The sequence below is a fragment of the Gavia stellata genome, chromosome 2, assembly GCF_030936135.1.
Source record: "Gavia stellata isolate bGavSte3 chromosome 2, bGavSte3.hap2, whole genome shotgun sequence".
Classification (NCBI taxonomy): domain Eukaryota; kingdom Metazoa; phylum Chordata; class Aves; order Gaviiformes; family Gaviidae; genus Gavia; species Gavia stellata.
This window is the reverse complement of record NC_082595.1, coordinates 5,790,001-5,806,724: the sequence shown is the minus strand read 5'-3', so window position 1 is coordinate 5,806,724 and position 16,724 is coordinate 5,790,001. Positions and strand designations below refer to the sequence as shown.

The 16,724-nt window shown below is 40.1% G+C and overlaps 1 protein-coding gene across 22 annotated transcripts in view; it reads left to right on the top strand.

Moving 5' to 3' along the window:
* The window catches only part of NRXN1 (neurexin 1), a 740,438-nt gene that overhangs the window by 239,371 nt on the left and 484,343 nt on the right, over positions 1 to 16,724 (top strand). For 4 of the 22 annotated variants that reach the window (XM_059835668.1, XM_059835678.1, XM_059835666.1 and 1 more), the window contains exon 5: positions 13,930 to 13,984. The exons of the other annotated variants lie outside the window; for them this stretch is intronic. In XM_059835668.1, the coding sequence (XP_059691651.1) occupies positions 13,930 to 13,984 (55 nt within the window). The remainder of the gene's footprint in view (positions 1 to 13,929; positions 13,985 to 16,724) is intronic. 22 annotated transcript variants of the gene reach the window in all.

Below are 16,724 nucleotides of genomic sequence, written 5' to 3'. Positions count from 1 at the left end.
GGGATTCTAATATACTTTAAACACAGCTTTCTATTAGTACCAGAACTGAAAGCTATAGAGATTGCAATCAAAACTCTTAGCGAATCTGTAGGGAGTTGGAGCCTTGGGGGAGAAAGATGAATAACAATTACAGAATGTTTTTTGATTGACAGATGCAGTATTTCCCATTCTTCTCTGGAAGTTCAGAAAGGTTTAAATAATTTCATGAACCTAATAACTGATCTGACGTTTCAGTGATGAATGCTAGTGTGTGTTGTGAAGAACTCTTCAATTTTAATTAATTTGAAGGTATCCAGAGGAGTCATCAAATGGCTTTAGGAGTCTAGCGACATGTATGCAGAATCAAATGTCTTGCGTATTGTACGCAAAAGGCTTTACTCATTTTCTCAGGGTGCTATAAAATGAAGAGAGACTTTAGAAAAGCAAAACCGTATTCAGCAATCCAAGGAAAACACTAGGTTGTAGAAGGTTGAATTACTTACAGAATTTACAGCGCAAACATTTTCTGAATGTGTAGTGATCCTGTCACTCTGGCTACTGCACCATGGCATTTTCCTCGTGTAGTAAATGTAAGACCTAACAGGGCTCTGGGGCTGTGTGTCTCCACAGCTGAGCAGTAATTACAGGGGACCCATGAAGCATGGACGGAGGGGGGAAAAAGTGGAGGCAGCTAGTAAGAGCATTTGTGTTCAAATCACGATTTGAAGCAAATTTTCAGTTGTTTTATGCTATAGGGAAGAACAAAAACTTGTCTTTGTTCTTTGAGGGGAACGGAAGGTGTTTATTATACCCGGAGTTTGCGTAGAGTTTTTCCTACGCTGCAGTGTTGTGTGTTCGAAGACTCAATCCAGTTATACTCGTGCTCCTGTGTAGTTTGTGTGGGACCCGCAGTCGTGCTCGAGCTGTGCAGGAGGAACCAGCCTGTGGCTCCTGCTGTGGTTGACACAGGCTTCAGTCTTGCATTTTTTTATCCACATCGGTTAGGAGATATGGACACTGGTAGAGAATAGACGTCAGCTGCCGAAACGTTTGGTGCCAAGGATACAGACTCCATTGGTTCTTTTTATCCTCATCGGTTAGGAGATGGACACTTGTAGAGAATAGATGTCAGCTGCCAAAATGTTTGGTGCCAAGGATACAGACTCCATTGGTTCTTCCTGCTCTGGGCAGTAGTGTGGAGTACCAGCAGCTGTGGTCAACCCCATCTTCGTGCCTCGATATGTAGAGAAACTCTAGACCCTGCATGCAGGTTAGATTATTGAAAAAGGAAGAGCAGCCAAATCTGAAAGTTATGTACTATGCCTGTCGGTAGAGTATCTCACCTCCTCTCTTTTGATTATCCATTGTAAGATATGTTACATTATTTTTTTTTTCAGTTGTGTTTTCTATGTAAGTGTTCTTTGGATGATCACTTTGTTGTTTTTTCTTCATATCCCTAGGGCATGAGGCTGTAAATAATACTAAGCTCCTGTGCAGCAATAATAAATATTGAAATATATTGGGCAGTTAATTTAGACAAAGGTCTTTAAGTGAAATTACTTGTTAATATCTAATATTTCTAAGATGAGTCAATGTTTCTGACAGTGTCACTCATTCTATCTGTATCTTTTTTTCTACCCTTTCCATCACCTGAGAAATGAGATCCTAAGTTTTATGTTAGATACAGGTAATGATGCAAATATGTCAAATTATCTATGGCACTGTAAGTCTCTCACCTTCTTAGGTGTGTTTATTGCATGAAGAACAGGATAAAGTATCAGTGGTGTAAATGTGCTGTCTTCAGTGGAATTTACCAGCAGATAACTTGGCCCAGACATGACAGCAAATCTTTCCTCTAAAATGTCAATACAGCGCTAGAGTCCAATTATTTTTATACTCTGCTAATCTTCTTTCACTTTTACAGTGTTACTGCAGGCTTCTATAAAAAGGCTATTGGTAATCTCAGCAAGGAGGCCTCCTTAGCAAGCAGTTTCAAAGACTTATGACTTCTGAAAAAATAAAGATCAGTAGGTAATAGTGAATTCATGGAAAAAGAGCTAGTCAGTCTTCAAAAAACTAAATGCATGACATAAATAATACTGATTATTTTGCCACTTGTGCCACTTGCAGAAGTTTTCTTGGATTTTCTCCAGATTTGATAATGAGACTTCGTGACGCTTAGAAATCTTTTATATTTTTACAACACGTGCCTAAAATGGTCCTTTAAAGATTAGATTTAGACATACCTCTTTTATATATTCGTAACTGAAAATAAAACGGTGCACATTGCTAAATACAATTTAAAAAATATGGTTAGGCCAAGAAACCTACTTACCACTTTTAAAAAGTCTCATGTAAAAAAAATAAAATTGGTATCAAGAGTAGGTCTTGAAATCCTTATTTTGATGTAGCTTACTGGTAGTAGGCTATATGGTAAAACATAATTAAACGCTGTTAAAGAGTACCTATTGTCAAGTTCTGGTACGTACTGTAAAGAGGAGGAGCAAGTGACAGAAAGAGTTGTCTTCTGTTTAATATAGGAAAACGTACAGTTGGTACTTGAAACTTCTTAACGTGTCCATCAAGTTTCTTTAAATTGTCTCCTCCTTTATCCCCTTATGGGGGTAAGCTTTAGACAATCATGGAAAAAGGTGTGGGGGAACAGGTTTAAGAGCTTTAATTCTGCACTGATCTCTTGCTCTGTGTTTAAGAAGCTGTTTCACACTACAGAATCGGGACCTCCTTAAGCAGGCTGGTTTCACAAAGTGGCTTTGCAGTGACAGTGACTGAGCTCTGCGACAGATTAGGGCATTTGTTTCAGTAACGCTTATTTCCTAAAAAATCCCTGTTTGTTAGGTAGCTGCTGCTACTCCTGTGTAACTTAATGTGAATTACATTGATAGCTATCTGTGTTCATTAGCAAAAAAATTGCTTACTTTTATGTTTGCAATCAGGTAAACCCAGATTTTGAGACTGCCACATGTGAAATTACCATCTGACTATCTGTGGTTGTTAGTTACACAAACCCCTGGTGTTTTATTCTCCGGACATAAGCCCTTGTGCTTACACCTACAGAGCTCTTCACCCGGTAACTCCTGTGCTCCGAAATATCATAACCTAAATTTCGATTGAGGGTCAGGAGGGGAAGGATGGTGAAAACCAGTTGTATCCTATCAAAGTATTACAAAAATAATTGTACTTTTGTTTTTTTGTTTATTGTCCTGGAAAGTGAGCGTTAATTTAAGAACAAACAATGGTGCCAACACACTTACCGCTCTTCCAGAGAGCGGTAACAGTAGAGTAACTCCTAAATCCACTAAAACCAGTCCTACATGCCAGACAGGAAAAAAAATAGCTATGCTGCGTCAGTATGTAATATCATCTGTCAGACTTCCATCGATTTCATCAGGGTTTAGTATCTTTTCCAAGCTAAAACATGTTAAACGACTTGGAATTCAGCCTTTTACCCTTATTCTTAACGTCTCCCCACTTCTATTTTTGTGTTCTATCTGGCTACTGCACACAGAATGGTAGTAGAGCTTTTTTGTTATTAAGGCTTATTCTGATCTTCAGATGCATTCCCAGTGGCTGCTGATCAGTGCGAACGCTGAGCAGCGTACAGCTTAGCCTGCCTTCGCCGCTCGGCAGGGATGGCAGTGCCGCAAGAATGGTCTCTGAAGGAGAAAAATGAAGATAGAGGGAAGAGGGGAGTGGAGGGCAGCATTGAAACAACAGAAAAAGGAAAAATTTGAGTAATGGAGCCAACTGTTTCTAGGAAGGTCTATCACAGCCTTAAGATTATAATGTAAACAGCGCTATCATAACCATCAAGGTTTTATGGATGCTGGGAAACCATCTGAGTGTTTTATGTGGGTTTTGAAAGAGTCATTTCATGATTATGTACAAGTGCTCTGGATTTGCCCTTGAATGTGTCTTACAATACATATGCAGGTGGTTGCAGTTCTGTGTAAATACCTAGGGTGTTATTTGCTGTAAAATACAGACTATTCAGCTGTCTGTATGGCCGTGACCTTGACAGGAGTCACTACTCTTATACAAACAGTTACTAATAATAGTTTATTTGCCTCTATTCTAAAATAGACATTTCTGTGTCTTTTTTTAAATCTAGATATACAGTTGATTCTTCCTTCCAGAGAAGAATGTTGTCTGTTCTTACCCCAAATCAAGGAGGTTCTGTGTCGTGCTCATCACTTCAACGTTTGTGTGTTGTCTTTAGTTTTGTCCACCAATTACATACATAAAGGGGAATTAAACCCAATTTTCATTACTCAGTGTAGTTATCATTAGTCAATGTAACATTTGGAGCAAGGTGATCTGAATTTTTATTTGTTTATTAATATTAGAATTCAATACCAGTTGTTAAAACCAAACTAATTTAAAATAGCAATATTCTTTTGCCCCCTAAATGAGAAACTCTTCTAGCCTGGCCCTCCTTCAGAAGAATAAACTGTGTCTTAAAATCTGACAAATTACTTCTGTCTTTTCCTTTCCTTTTTAATAATGAAAAAGGGGTAAACGAAACGACGTGTTCTTTCACAAACCAGAAATTATTCCAAGATTTGCTGTCCAATCTAAATCCATTTTCAGTTGCTAATTTAGAATGATGAGCTTTTTTAACTTGCAAAACCATTGCAGATTTCAAAGATGCTACTATCAACAGTTAATAAAGATCGCATTGCTTTAGTGTAAATAGTTGTCTTACATAGCCTGAAAATGAAGAGACGGAGCGTCTAGGGTTATTTTGGGGTCCATTTTTGATGATTCATTGGACAGGATACATTAAAAAGTCATGAAGAATTTACAGGTGAAGCCAGCATATGTGGAAAGAGAAATGAAAGAGCTTTCTGATCCTGTAGCTCATTTGGATACTTTTGATCTGGTTAGTGATGGTGGCTGAAGGCAACTCTGAGAATGAGGGACCAAAATAAATACCAAACACACCAGAAGAAGGCATATTGCTCCTGTTGTTGCTTCTCACAGAAGGCCTTATTTAACAAAATACAGTTTTGGCTGAATTATTAGCCAGGTGACAGTGAATTAAGAAGATGAAGCTCAAATAGTGTTTTTGGCTAATGGTCTGTCTGACTTTGTAAAGTTTTGAGGTTCTTATCTATCCAGAACTTAAAAAAAGAAAAAAAAAAAAAAGCTGTTCTAGTGTTTTTAACTAACATGATAATTCCTTTAACGGTCTTTAAAGAGAAAGCGTTGCAATAGGATATCAGGCATTGCTTGTTTAGATCAAACATTTCTAGCAGGTAGCGATAGGCCATAAGCACGTCTCTCTGCTCATTATTTTAAACAGCAGATTGCTTTAGTTAAGACTTCAGCTTTTCAGGTCTCCTTTGTTGCTGTAGGATTCTGTAGTAGAATATATTCCTCATATACTCAGTTACTTGAAAACGTTTCTTTGTTTTAAATGGGAGAGAAACTTTCTTTATTAGATGATAGTATCCTCAGCGGGCTGGAAAATATAGTAACAAAAATTGTTTTCGTATTTCATTTCCCATGTTTTTAGGAAGACTAAGAGTTGCAAATAGCTTCTTCCAAACACGTTTTGAAGACTAACACAGATCCAACAGACTTTTTCCCGATGGTTTTATGTAGACGTTCCTTTCATGATGCAATCTTAAGCACAAATTGAAAAACTATGACAGTTGTGTATAATACCCTCTAGAAAGTGTTTGGTTTGGTTTCCTTTTTTCAAATCATTGCTGTGGTTCTTATTACCAAGACAAATGCAACATGTTCCTGTAATACCTCTCTGATACTACTGCAAAACGGGTTTTAAAAACCGGCTCATTATGCACGTAATCCCATTGCAGCAGCCTTCCCCCTGCATCTCTGGAAGACCGATCATTACGCAGGGCTTCTTTTAACAGGAGTTAATTAGGACCAGAAAATTGCTTTTTGGTTTTTATTGCATCCAAACCCCAGGACATGGTGCGCTAATCCCGTAGGGCTGTGTGGCGCCGTGAGAGAGGTGTTCAGCTGATGTTTCGGAAGTTTGTTATTAGCATTGGAAATGTTCTTTATCAGATCATTTAACTATTTAACTTTCTCTCCATCTTATGATAAATTAATATAATGTGTTAGTTTGGGACTATTTTCTTCCTTATTTTCTCATTTGAAATGTATGTTAAATATAATACAAAGTCAAAGCAATCTTACGTATTTCTTCCTCTCCTAATCCACATTTTTACTTACGATAATGAAAAACGAATGGTAGTCTTCTGGAAAACCCTCAGCGAGGAGTAAGGTGGTATCACCTTGTCCAAGGAGCAGACCAGAAATTGGGGTTTTATTTATTTTTTTTTTTATATCTGGGACACAGCCTGCTTTCAGTTTTCGCAAGAACAACTGCGTTTGTTTTTTGTGCAGCTCTCCCTCGTAAAATGAAGGCAGAAGAGAGCCAGCCCAGGATGGGGAGAAAGAACTTTCCCTTTCCTGTGTCATCACCCAAACCAGATTAATTTTAAAACTTGCATTTGCAGAAGTTTTATATTACAGAGAGAAAAACTAAACCCATTATTTTTACTATCGTAACCTCAGTTTTTCCACCAGCGCTGCTTTCTGTAAGCAATCTGGTACTGAAAGCCTCTGTGCTTCTGATCCTTTGAAAGCTGAAAATCTGTATTTTGCAGTTTAGCCACAAAATCAGCGGGAGCTTCGAGGCCTGGAAAAGGCCTCTGGTAAGTTATTCAGCAGTTTTTTACCTTGGCGGAGTAACTGAAGCCTGTATTTATTTGGGGGTGTAACGCTAGCCTGGTTTCCCAACAGCTGACCCAAATCCCTCGCTGAGGTTTAAGGCAACAGTAACGGCGAGTAAAACTAGTTTATTTTTCTGTGGACATAGAAGTGTCATGTATATTTGGCATTTTGCAGTTTATTCTTAATTTAATAAGAATGCCTTTAAAATTATGGTGTCAAACTTTGGGGTTTTGAATAATTATATGAAAGGCATTGTCACTATGATCTAAACTGCAGGACTTCCTAATCTACTTTTTAATGATATGACAGTTCATAGGAAAAAGATCCCCTCTTACTTTCACCTTCTAGCAGTCTAGCATGTACCGTACACTAAGATGGCATCATTCCGAAAAACTCCTGCTCATACTCTCCCCAATTGCAAATTTGCTTTTGAAGTGCATACTCCGTGTGATTAAATAAAAGGAACTGAAAATTAGTGAGGAAATTGCATGGTCTAGTCATTTTAGAAATGAATTAAAATTGCTGTTTAGCAAAATGGAGTAATTTATCACTTATCTAGTGTTCCCTGTAAGTCATTTATCATGAGTGGCAACTATCATCATTTTATTCTAATCTGAGATGGTGGGGAGGGATCAGAGCCTTACATTGTGCAGGTTCATACTTCTTGTAATTGGCAACTAATTTAATGATTGTGTGTAAAATAAAACAGGAGCTAGAAAAGCTTTTCCAAGTTTCTCCTCTGCTACTGCAACATGGTATTATACATGACTTTGTATCACTTATGCTGTTAAATTCTTGTTGTCAGGTGGAATTTTACTGTGCGATTCAGTTTACTTAAATGTGTACTAGCTTTACTTGTATCATGGATACAAGCAGTGCAGACTTTGGTGCCCGGGATTTCAGGTGTAGTGTCGTTTTGAGATAAACCACGTACTGAGAGTTGGACTTTATAAACAGAGACTATGGTGGTCCATACTAGTTGGCTAGAATAACCAAAGCCTTGCTTCCCTTGTCATCTTTTTAGTGCAGCATTTGCTCCTGGAGAAGGTCTTGAGATGGTTCACGAGCTCCCTGGGTCTTTAGAATGAATAGACACTTGTACAGCACTTTTTTTCTGCAAAGGGATCATTTAAAATAATAGTAAGAAACCTTTGAGAAATGATTCCTGACTCCTTCAGAAGGAGTTGCTCACGGTCTTAAATGTTTTGTTCTCGCATTAGGCTAGCCATGATTATCTAATAATGGACTTATTTTCTAATGAAGGAGGAAGAAGGTAGTGTAATATGACCACTAAAATTGAAATTTATTTTAGAATGCTTTCTGGAGCTGCTGACTGCTGGTTTTGTGATACTGCACCTTCATCTTTCTGTAACAATAGCAGCTCTTTTCAAGACTAAAAGTTCCCATTTGCAGTGTAGCTGTTGGCTTTTAACAGCCTCTAAGTACGACATTCCTTATTTTCCGATTCACCTGTAGTAAAGACTTACCTTGTTTTTTATTCAAAGTTTGCAGCAATGGATTGCACAACGCATTTCTGGGTATGCTGACAAATAAGATGCTCAAGAACAGCAGTTTCAGTTCCTGCTAGAGAATCTATTCCAGCTTGCTGTATCCTTCTCAGCATATACCGTATTAATAGGGAAGGGAGCCAGGGATTTTTATTTACATGACGTGGAGGAGAGGGGGGGGTGGAGAAAAGGAAAAAAACAGGTGGATATTTCCTAATTGTGGATTTGGAATCATGAATCTCATTTTCTCCCCAGATTGTTCCCTTGGAATTTTCTGTGAGGACTTGTTTAGAGGGCAAGGAGAATAGTTGCTAAAAGGAACAAAAGAACGTGAGAAAGGGAAAAATGGGAAATTCTTTTATTAAAAAAAATTATTTAAGTGAGATAGGAACAGAAAACGGATAGTCTATAGCAACAACAGTACTTTTAAAAATGAATTCAACCCTAACTGATAAAGTAGACCATCTGTATTCTGTTTGAATTAATAATTTCTTAGGTTTTATCATAACTCCATCTTATTTATTGGTTTCGTACTTAAGTCTTAAATTTGTTAAGCAGACAGTAATCATTTGTTTTCTTCTTCGAGTGCCTGTGTGATTTGTTTAAGTATGCCATCCAGTAAGCCTGTTTTATGTAATTGGGAAACAAATTAAGGTCAAATTCTGGTATAAAATTTGGAGAAATACTTCATAATCTTCATAGTTTTTCATTTTAAGATCCAGTGGTTGATCTGTTAATGGCAGGGTATAGGCTGGCCTTCTAAAAGGGGGCAGTGTGCTGAGAAGCGCTGTGCGTGATGCACCCTGAGATCATTCTGGGTTCAGGGGTATGCACCTTACGCAGAGAGAATTCCTGTTGTAAGCAATGGCAAGCCATCACAGAATCACTAAGGTTGGGAAAGACCTGTAAGATCATCAAGTCCAACCATCAACCCAACCCCACCATGCCCACTAAACCATGTCCTACAATGCCACGTCCACATGTTCCTTGAACACCTCCAGTGATGGTGACTCCACCACCTCCCTGGGCAGCCTCTTCCAGTGTCTCACCACTCTCTCAATAAAGACATTTTTCCTAATATCCAGCCTGAGCCTCCCCTGGCACAACTTGAGGCCATTTCCTCTTGTCCTGAAGTTGGCTATTACTGCAAAGTTTCCAATTCTTGATGTTTACAACAGAAGTAGCAGTTCAGGCTGGCTTGTTTTTATTGTATCAGTCATCCTTGCTAATGGTTTTGTCTACATGCTGTTTTGGTGCAGTTTTCCCTGGTTGCATTACTTTTCAGAAAGACTTTATAAATAAGATGATGGCATAATAGATAAATGTTTGAATTTTAAATTGCCATGAAATGGAGCACAGAACAGTACATCTGGGAACATACTAGACTCTGGTTTGGCATAACTTATTTATTCAGTCAATATTTAATGTTTTGAAGATTGTACAGAAGGAACCTGGCCCTTAGAAATAGGGTATTGCTGCTATCAGCTTATTTTTCTCTTTGAAAATAACTCTTTTGGTAGGTAGATGGATAAATAGACAGGACTCTTATTACATTTTGTTTGTATAATAATAGATTGGTTGGTCACGTGACATGGGTCCTTGGAATTTAGTTAATAAACTTATTTTAAGGCTTTTGGTTTCTTCTTCTGTAAAGAAACATTGCATATCAGTAAATAGCTTTGACTTACTCTCTCTGGACAATTTTATTTCTCAAGTCTATGGTCCCGTTATTGTTACTACCTAATAAGACCAGAGCATCCAGATATGCATTGATTTAAATTGGGCATGAGCATGTGATCAAATCCTTGTGGAATCAGCCAGACCCATTTTGTGATTTTAATACTGCCAGGGAGGAGGCTAGGAATGCTGTAAAGTTTAACATAGTGCTTGTGTAGGATTGTAAAATCTGCTAAGGCCTGTGGAAATATTTCTTCTGGACATTTGATCAGACCCTACGGACTTAAATGACCCTTCAAAGAAGTGAATATTAAAACTGTTGTTGACTTGAGTGGGGAACAAGGCAAATTCTAAGTAAGAAAATAGGAAATACACCCTTTCTGCACTAGCAGGTGCTTTAATAAAACAGTTTTCTTGTCTGAATCCTTTTTCCGTGACACACATGGATCACGTTTTTCTGTACTTATGCATATCCCCTTATTCAGGATTGTAACTGCAGTAACATACAATAACGTACCATACTCAAAATTCAGAATAAAAATGTGATAAATTCAGTTACTGCTGTTCATATTATCTTGTGCTTTTCTACGCAGGTAATTACGTTTTAGTCATTAAATGAAGTGCAACACTTCATGCTGGCTAGAATGACTGCCATGCATTTTTAATGGTTTCTCAAAGTGTCATTAAGTGATAATTTGAAAAAATAAACAAACAAGCAGCAGTATACACAACTGCTTATTAATAAAGCCTGTTCTTAATTCACTTTTAAAATCAACAAAAGTTGTGGTATAAAATGTAGCAATAGCTTATAACTGCTTTTTTATATAAAACATTTGAGTTTTCTATAACTTTTTTCAATCTGTCCATTCTAAATATATACTTTGATATCAAGAGTAAAATAGTACATCTGCTTGACATCCGAGAGTTGACATGGTCACCAGTATTGCTTTATGGCTTTTCTGTCCTGTGTCGAATCGACGGAACGTTTTGACTTGTATGTAGCTCCTGCTGTACGTCTGCCAGAAATGTCTCTGGTTTTCAGTGACAAAACACAAAGCTTTGTAACCTGATTTCCTATTCTTGGTTTTTCTGAATCTTTGCTAGCCTACATGGAAACCATACAGTGGCAGAGCTGTGGCTGCTTTACCGTCCATCCTCCCATTTCACAGCTGGGTATGGCAAGGCCGCGTTGCCTTTGCAGCGGCTAATGACTTTCCAAATGTCAATGCCATATTGAGGGCAAAGATGTCTGAGGTTGCATCCAAGTGGTCATGAGAGGGAATTTTAATTTTTTGTGAGGAATGCACTACTCCAAAGAGTGGAGAAATGTGGAGATAGTTTATCGCTACCTCCCCTCCCTTTAAATAATTTCTGTATTATATGCAGTTTGGCCAAACTTAGAATATTGTCATTGTAAATATTATTTGAATTCTCATGCCGTGAATATCTCTTCAAATTACAAGGAAATACTTAGTTTTGTTGAGATACTTCCCGTGAAAAGATACTATACACTTAACCTCCCTTCAGTCTTTTAAAACCAGTAATTTTCAGGATTCATTCTTCTGTAATGCCAAGAAACGTATTTTCAGTTGTCAGATGCCTGTGGAAGAGCATTGTAGTTCTTAGCAGGCAGCGCCTACTGGGAAAGGAGCCGACTCTCTCTAGTTGGGAATGCAGACTGGCTCATTAGCAGCTCCGTTAAGCCCTGTGACCTTTTGTCTGTCAGACTTTTTTTTTTTTCCTAGCAGTGAAACTCATCAGAATAAAAATCAAAGTTCTTTTAACTGTTGATACCAGAAGCGAATTTCCTTATATATCAAAATGTTGATGAATCGTTTCGGTGTTTTCAACTTTAGCTTCCTAAAAGCTGTTTACATTGGAAATCTCAATGAGTTTGACTGAAAACATAGTAACTGAGAAAAAGGGAATTGCTGCTGTACCTACAGCTGGAACTTGCCCGGAGGAGTTATTGGTAAAGTCCGATTTCTCCTTAGAAATGAGATTTTGAGATTGCCAGAATCACAAGACGTGACATCTGAGCTCCTGGCCGTCCTCGTGCTCCTCTGTGAGCTGGCCTTCCAGCAGCCTTTTAGGGGCCCGTAATTATTAAAACCTTAAATGGCGAAGGAAACGGATGAAACGGAGCCGATCAGGAATGATGCCATTCAGTCAGGGTGCCCATAGTTGCGCAACTGGAAGTTTGGAAGGTGATGTTGTCTTGAATCCCGCGGAGGGGAGGGTTTAGCACCCGGCTCTGCGGCACGTGAGTGTACTGTTGTCGGACCAGAACCTCTCCCAGTTATCTGAAGCATGGATGTGACCTATCTGAAAAACGTCAGCGCTTTAACGCGTTAGTGTCCTGCCCTAACGGAGTCCTGGTACCTGACTGCAACGGCATTGCAAACCGGGTCTGTGTCATAGCATTGCCGTGAATTCTGAAGGCTGAATGTGTGAAATTCAATCCTACAATGCACAAAAACAAATAAGGGACATTTTCAGTTTGGCAGGTGAGCCAAAAAGTTGGTTTGGCAGGAAAGGTATGGAATTAAAGGTGCTTCTCCCACAGCGTTCGGGTTTTTAAATCAAAGTGTTTTTTCTGAAGTAAAATGGTATGCTCGGTTTTGGCTGCTTTTTTTTCACTTTAAAGTCAATTTTCAAACAAATGAATGCTAGCTTGATGCGAACTAAGTAACGTGTTTAAAAATGGAATGCTTCAGCATCACTTAAAAAACCCACTCAAGTCCCAAAGCTTCAGTTTCAAACTTTCTGTGCAGTTTTGTTGCTGAAATTAGTGATTAAATTAAGCACCAGATTAATGAACTCTTTCCAGAAATGCCCCAAATGGGGTCTCTCCCCCCTGTCAGTTGGGGGAAGCTCCATACGCGAGTTGATTTTGATCGGCTCACGTGCCAGAGTGCCGGCACAGTAATGCGGAGGGGGGGACGACAGCTTATCCAACGCTTGTTTGGGTACCTTGTATGAAGATCATCAAACGTATCAGTTAACGACAGTTTTTTGGTGATGTTACTGAGTATCACATATTATTATTGAAGTTAAAAGGAGTGGGAAAGAGTTCACAAATGAAAAGTGAACGCTGCAGGGTGCATAGCGTTGGTTAAAGAAGATGCTGCGGAGAAAGAGTTCAGAGTTTGCCGTTACTCGTTTTCCCAAAGGGCCGTCCGGTGGGATCCACACAAAATCCATGTTTTCCGGTCACAGCGATGCTGACTTCATCTTTCCAATGACAACTCAAGCTGGTATTCTTGTTTGTTGTTTAGTTGTGTTTTGTGTCTTTTCTTTTTCTCCAATGAAGAGGTGTAGGCTTGCTGGTTTAGCCCTTTATTTTTCTCCCTTAAGGAAAATGCAATTAATTCCACAAGTTTCAGGCTTGAATACTTACAGTTAGGGAGCGATAGACACAGAAATGTCAGCCCTTGTATTGGATGGCTGGGGTAAGGTGTTGGGAGCCGGGCAGGGAGGGCTGGAGGGGCGTCTTCCGTGGGGAGAGGCCGGGATGGACGTGGACGTGGACGGGGCCGGTTCCAACAGCCTCCGCGCAGGACCCGGCTGAGCCCTCCGCCTCGAGCGGGGCACCTCAGGGAAAGCCTCTGTAAGAAAGGATAAAACAGGATCGAGGGGAAAAGGGTGAGAAACGGCCCCATGGGCAGCAAGGTGAGGGAAGGAGGAGGTGCTGCAGGCACCAGAGCAGAGATTCACCCGCAGTCTGCGGAGAGGAGACCGTGGCGGGGGAGTAGGTATCCGCACCGCAGCCCATGGAGGACCCCGCGCTGGAAGGGGTGGAGGGTTTCCCGAAGGATCTGTGGCCTATGGAGAGCGCACCCGGGAGCAGGCTCATCCTGAGGGACTGCAGCCACGGGCTGGACCCACGCTGGAGCAGGGGAAAGGCAGGAGGAGGAGGAAGGAGCTGCCAGGAAGCGCTGTTCCGCACTGACAGCAGCCGCCATCCCCCCGGGCTGCTCAGGGCAGGGTGGGGAGAGCTAGAGGAGTTGGAAATGAAGGAGCGATAGGAACGGAGTTGAGTCTGGGGGAAAAGGCAGGGGTGGGAAAGGCTTCGAAATTTGGTTTCCCACCATCCAAAACTATTTTAATTGCGATAAATTAGATTTCCCCAAGCTGACTCTGTTCTGCCTGTGACGGCAATTGGTAAGCGAGTTCCCCGTCTGTACCTTCACCCATGAGCTTTCTCCTCTTATTTCCTTCCCCCGTCCTGGTGAGGAGTGGGGAGCGAGAGAGCGACTGGGTGGGTGTCTGGCAGCTGGCCCAGGTCAGCCCCCCACAACCCCAAAGGCTTTTTCAACTCTATGTAAATGGTGGCTCTATTTACGGTCTGAGGTTATAATTTTGCTTGAATGGATGCTCCTGCTTGCCTCTTCAGGCCCTTCTTTAGGAATAGCTTAAAAAACCACGGGCCTGGCATGTATTTACACTGCCATGCATTTTCATGGCTATGTGAACGATCTGGTTTTTACAGAAGTAGTTTACAGTGCATAATATGTGTACATAAATATTTTGCATGTTGATTCATTTATGTCCTTCAGCTTTTGCTGTTACAGTCATTAAATACATGAGACAAAACTACACACGCCAAGTTGCTGCATTTGAGTTTCATCACCTGTCCATTGCAGTTATTCGTGCTGGTTTAGTATGCCTTTGCAGTAAGCAGCCATACCAAATAAATTAGCTCTTGAGCATTTTACGCTTTTTTAAAAATATTCATTAAATGAGATGCATGGTGTTCACGCAGTCTGCTGCAGAGTGCGTTGCAACCCCAGAAAACGCATTGTTTGTAAATTCTTTATGCAGAATGCGCCAAGGTTTTCCTCCTCTACCGAAACGCGTCAGGGTCCCGGAGATGTTGCTATCAGTGTAGTGTTATTCTGCATGCAGGACTGATTTGGAAGGTTTAAGACCGGGAGAAATGGGTACAGAAGTTCATGTGTGTCCGTAGTGCAAGCCACAGTGTCTCCTGAGCTGCTGTTCCTGATAGACTAGGAAGGGTAATAAGTAGGATAAATACATGTTTTCTTGCTTCTCTATTGCTAATGTCAAAAGTAAAATATAAGGACTTTTGGACAGATTAAATAGGCTAATTTTTGGCCTCAGTCATGCATGGGGAATCTAGCTTATATCTCAGTCAAGCTCAACAATGGGTGAAATTTGTCCTAAGTGTCAAAAATTTATGCTGGAGAAAAGTGGTCTGGTGGTAAAATACCAGACTAACTTTTAACTGCTTTTCTTTCCATAGTAAGCATTAGCCAGAACACCTCTAAGAATGTGATCTTTGTCCAGAATGGAATTTCACGTTAACAAAAAAAATAAATCATCTCAAGACTCTTGTTCTTCTGAACCTGGGAGTCTGAGACACCAGTTATGTTGGAGCTTTTCTCATGCCACCACTCGTAAGCTTATCTATTTGTGAGTTCCTCCCCAGAAAGGTGATTGGGTTTGTCCACGGAGCGCACCGGCTCTCTAGATACTACAGCCCTTAGGAAGTCCGGTTGGGATTTGCATATATGGTGATCCCCAGCTCCTCCGGCATATTTATTGTGTGTGATGACTGGCCGCTCCAGGAAGCAGTCTGTGTGCTGCGTGGGATCGACTGCCCCTTGTAACAGAGGAACATCGCCTAATGTGACACTGGGGACCGGGGGGGTTGGTTTGGTTTGGTTTGTGTTTTGTGAGAGGTGCTACCAACAGATAGCAGCGGGATGGGGAACATCCTTAAGGGTGCTCAGAGAGGTGATTTTTAAAATTTTTTTTTTAAGTGTTTATTTACAAAATAGGCTTAGGCTGTGAAATCCAGCTGTGGAGTTCCTGTTACAAACTCCGTTCTCTTTCATTTGAGGCAAGATACCACTGAAGCCTGCTTTGGGCTGCATATAGAGCATATTGGGTAAACAGTCACTTTGTGTTCTTTTTTTTTTATGTAGTAGTCTGGTATGATTTGGCTGCTGCCACAAAAAAAAAAATACCCAAAGAATTCTTCATTAAATCTGTGAGATAGCACTTAAAATTCCTTGGTCTCTATTTATTTTGAATATTCTTATTACAAGGCAAAGTTAAGCCCAAATGCAATCGCTGTCTGGAGTCCTATCTGAAGTTACTTTGTACTACAATCCGAACTTCCTACGCTGTACCATCTAAAGAGAAGCATTGCAACTATCTAGCATCAGTGTTAATGTATACTCTACTGCGGGGGTCATAAGCAGATTACATGGAAAAACAGAAGACATATGCCCAGGGACTTGTCAGAAAAATGTGTTCTCATACACCTGCTTTTTGCATGCTCTATCATTCACTGGTCTCTTTTAAATTCACACTGTTAATATTTCCCTTAGCTATAAATTTATAGATACCTTTGGGTTTTGTGCTGATGGTATCACAAACTAATGTATGCAGCTGCATTCTGGAGGCTGAGTTTATTCTCAAGAATGATGAAATTTGACATCCTCAGGTTTTCATACCTTCATCCTTACGCTGCACCAACATGTACTGGTTTCCACTGTAATTTTACTAGTGCTTATTGTTAGCTAAGCAAATACATCCCGACTTCATATAGCTTTAAACCCTGTGCACGTGTAGTGTAAGGTCAGCATATGTGTTCATCTGTAGGGTTTAAGGGGAACACATAAGGTCCATATATGTTATGCTTGCTTTTCTGATGAGACTGAATATGTAGCTTCTGCTATTTGTGTTTCTCAGTCACTTTTGGGATAAACTAAGAAAATAACCTGTATGGCATGTACTGGCTAGTAAAAGTACAGCCTGGAAAACACCTTTTTGTTTACTGATGCATGTTAACTTGCTCTC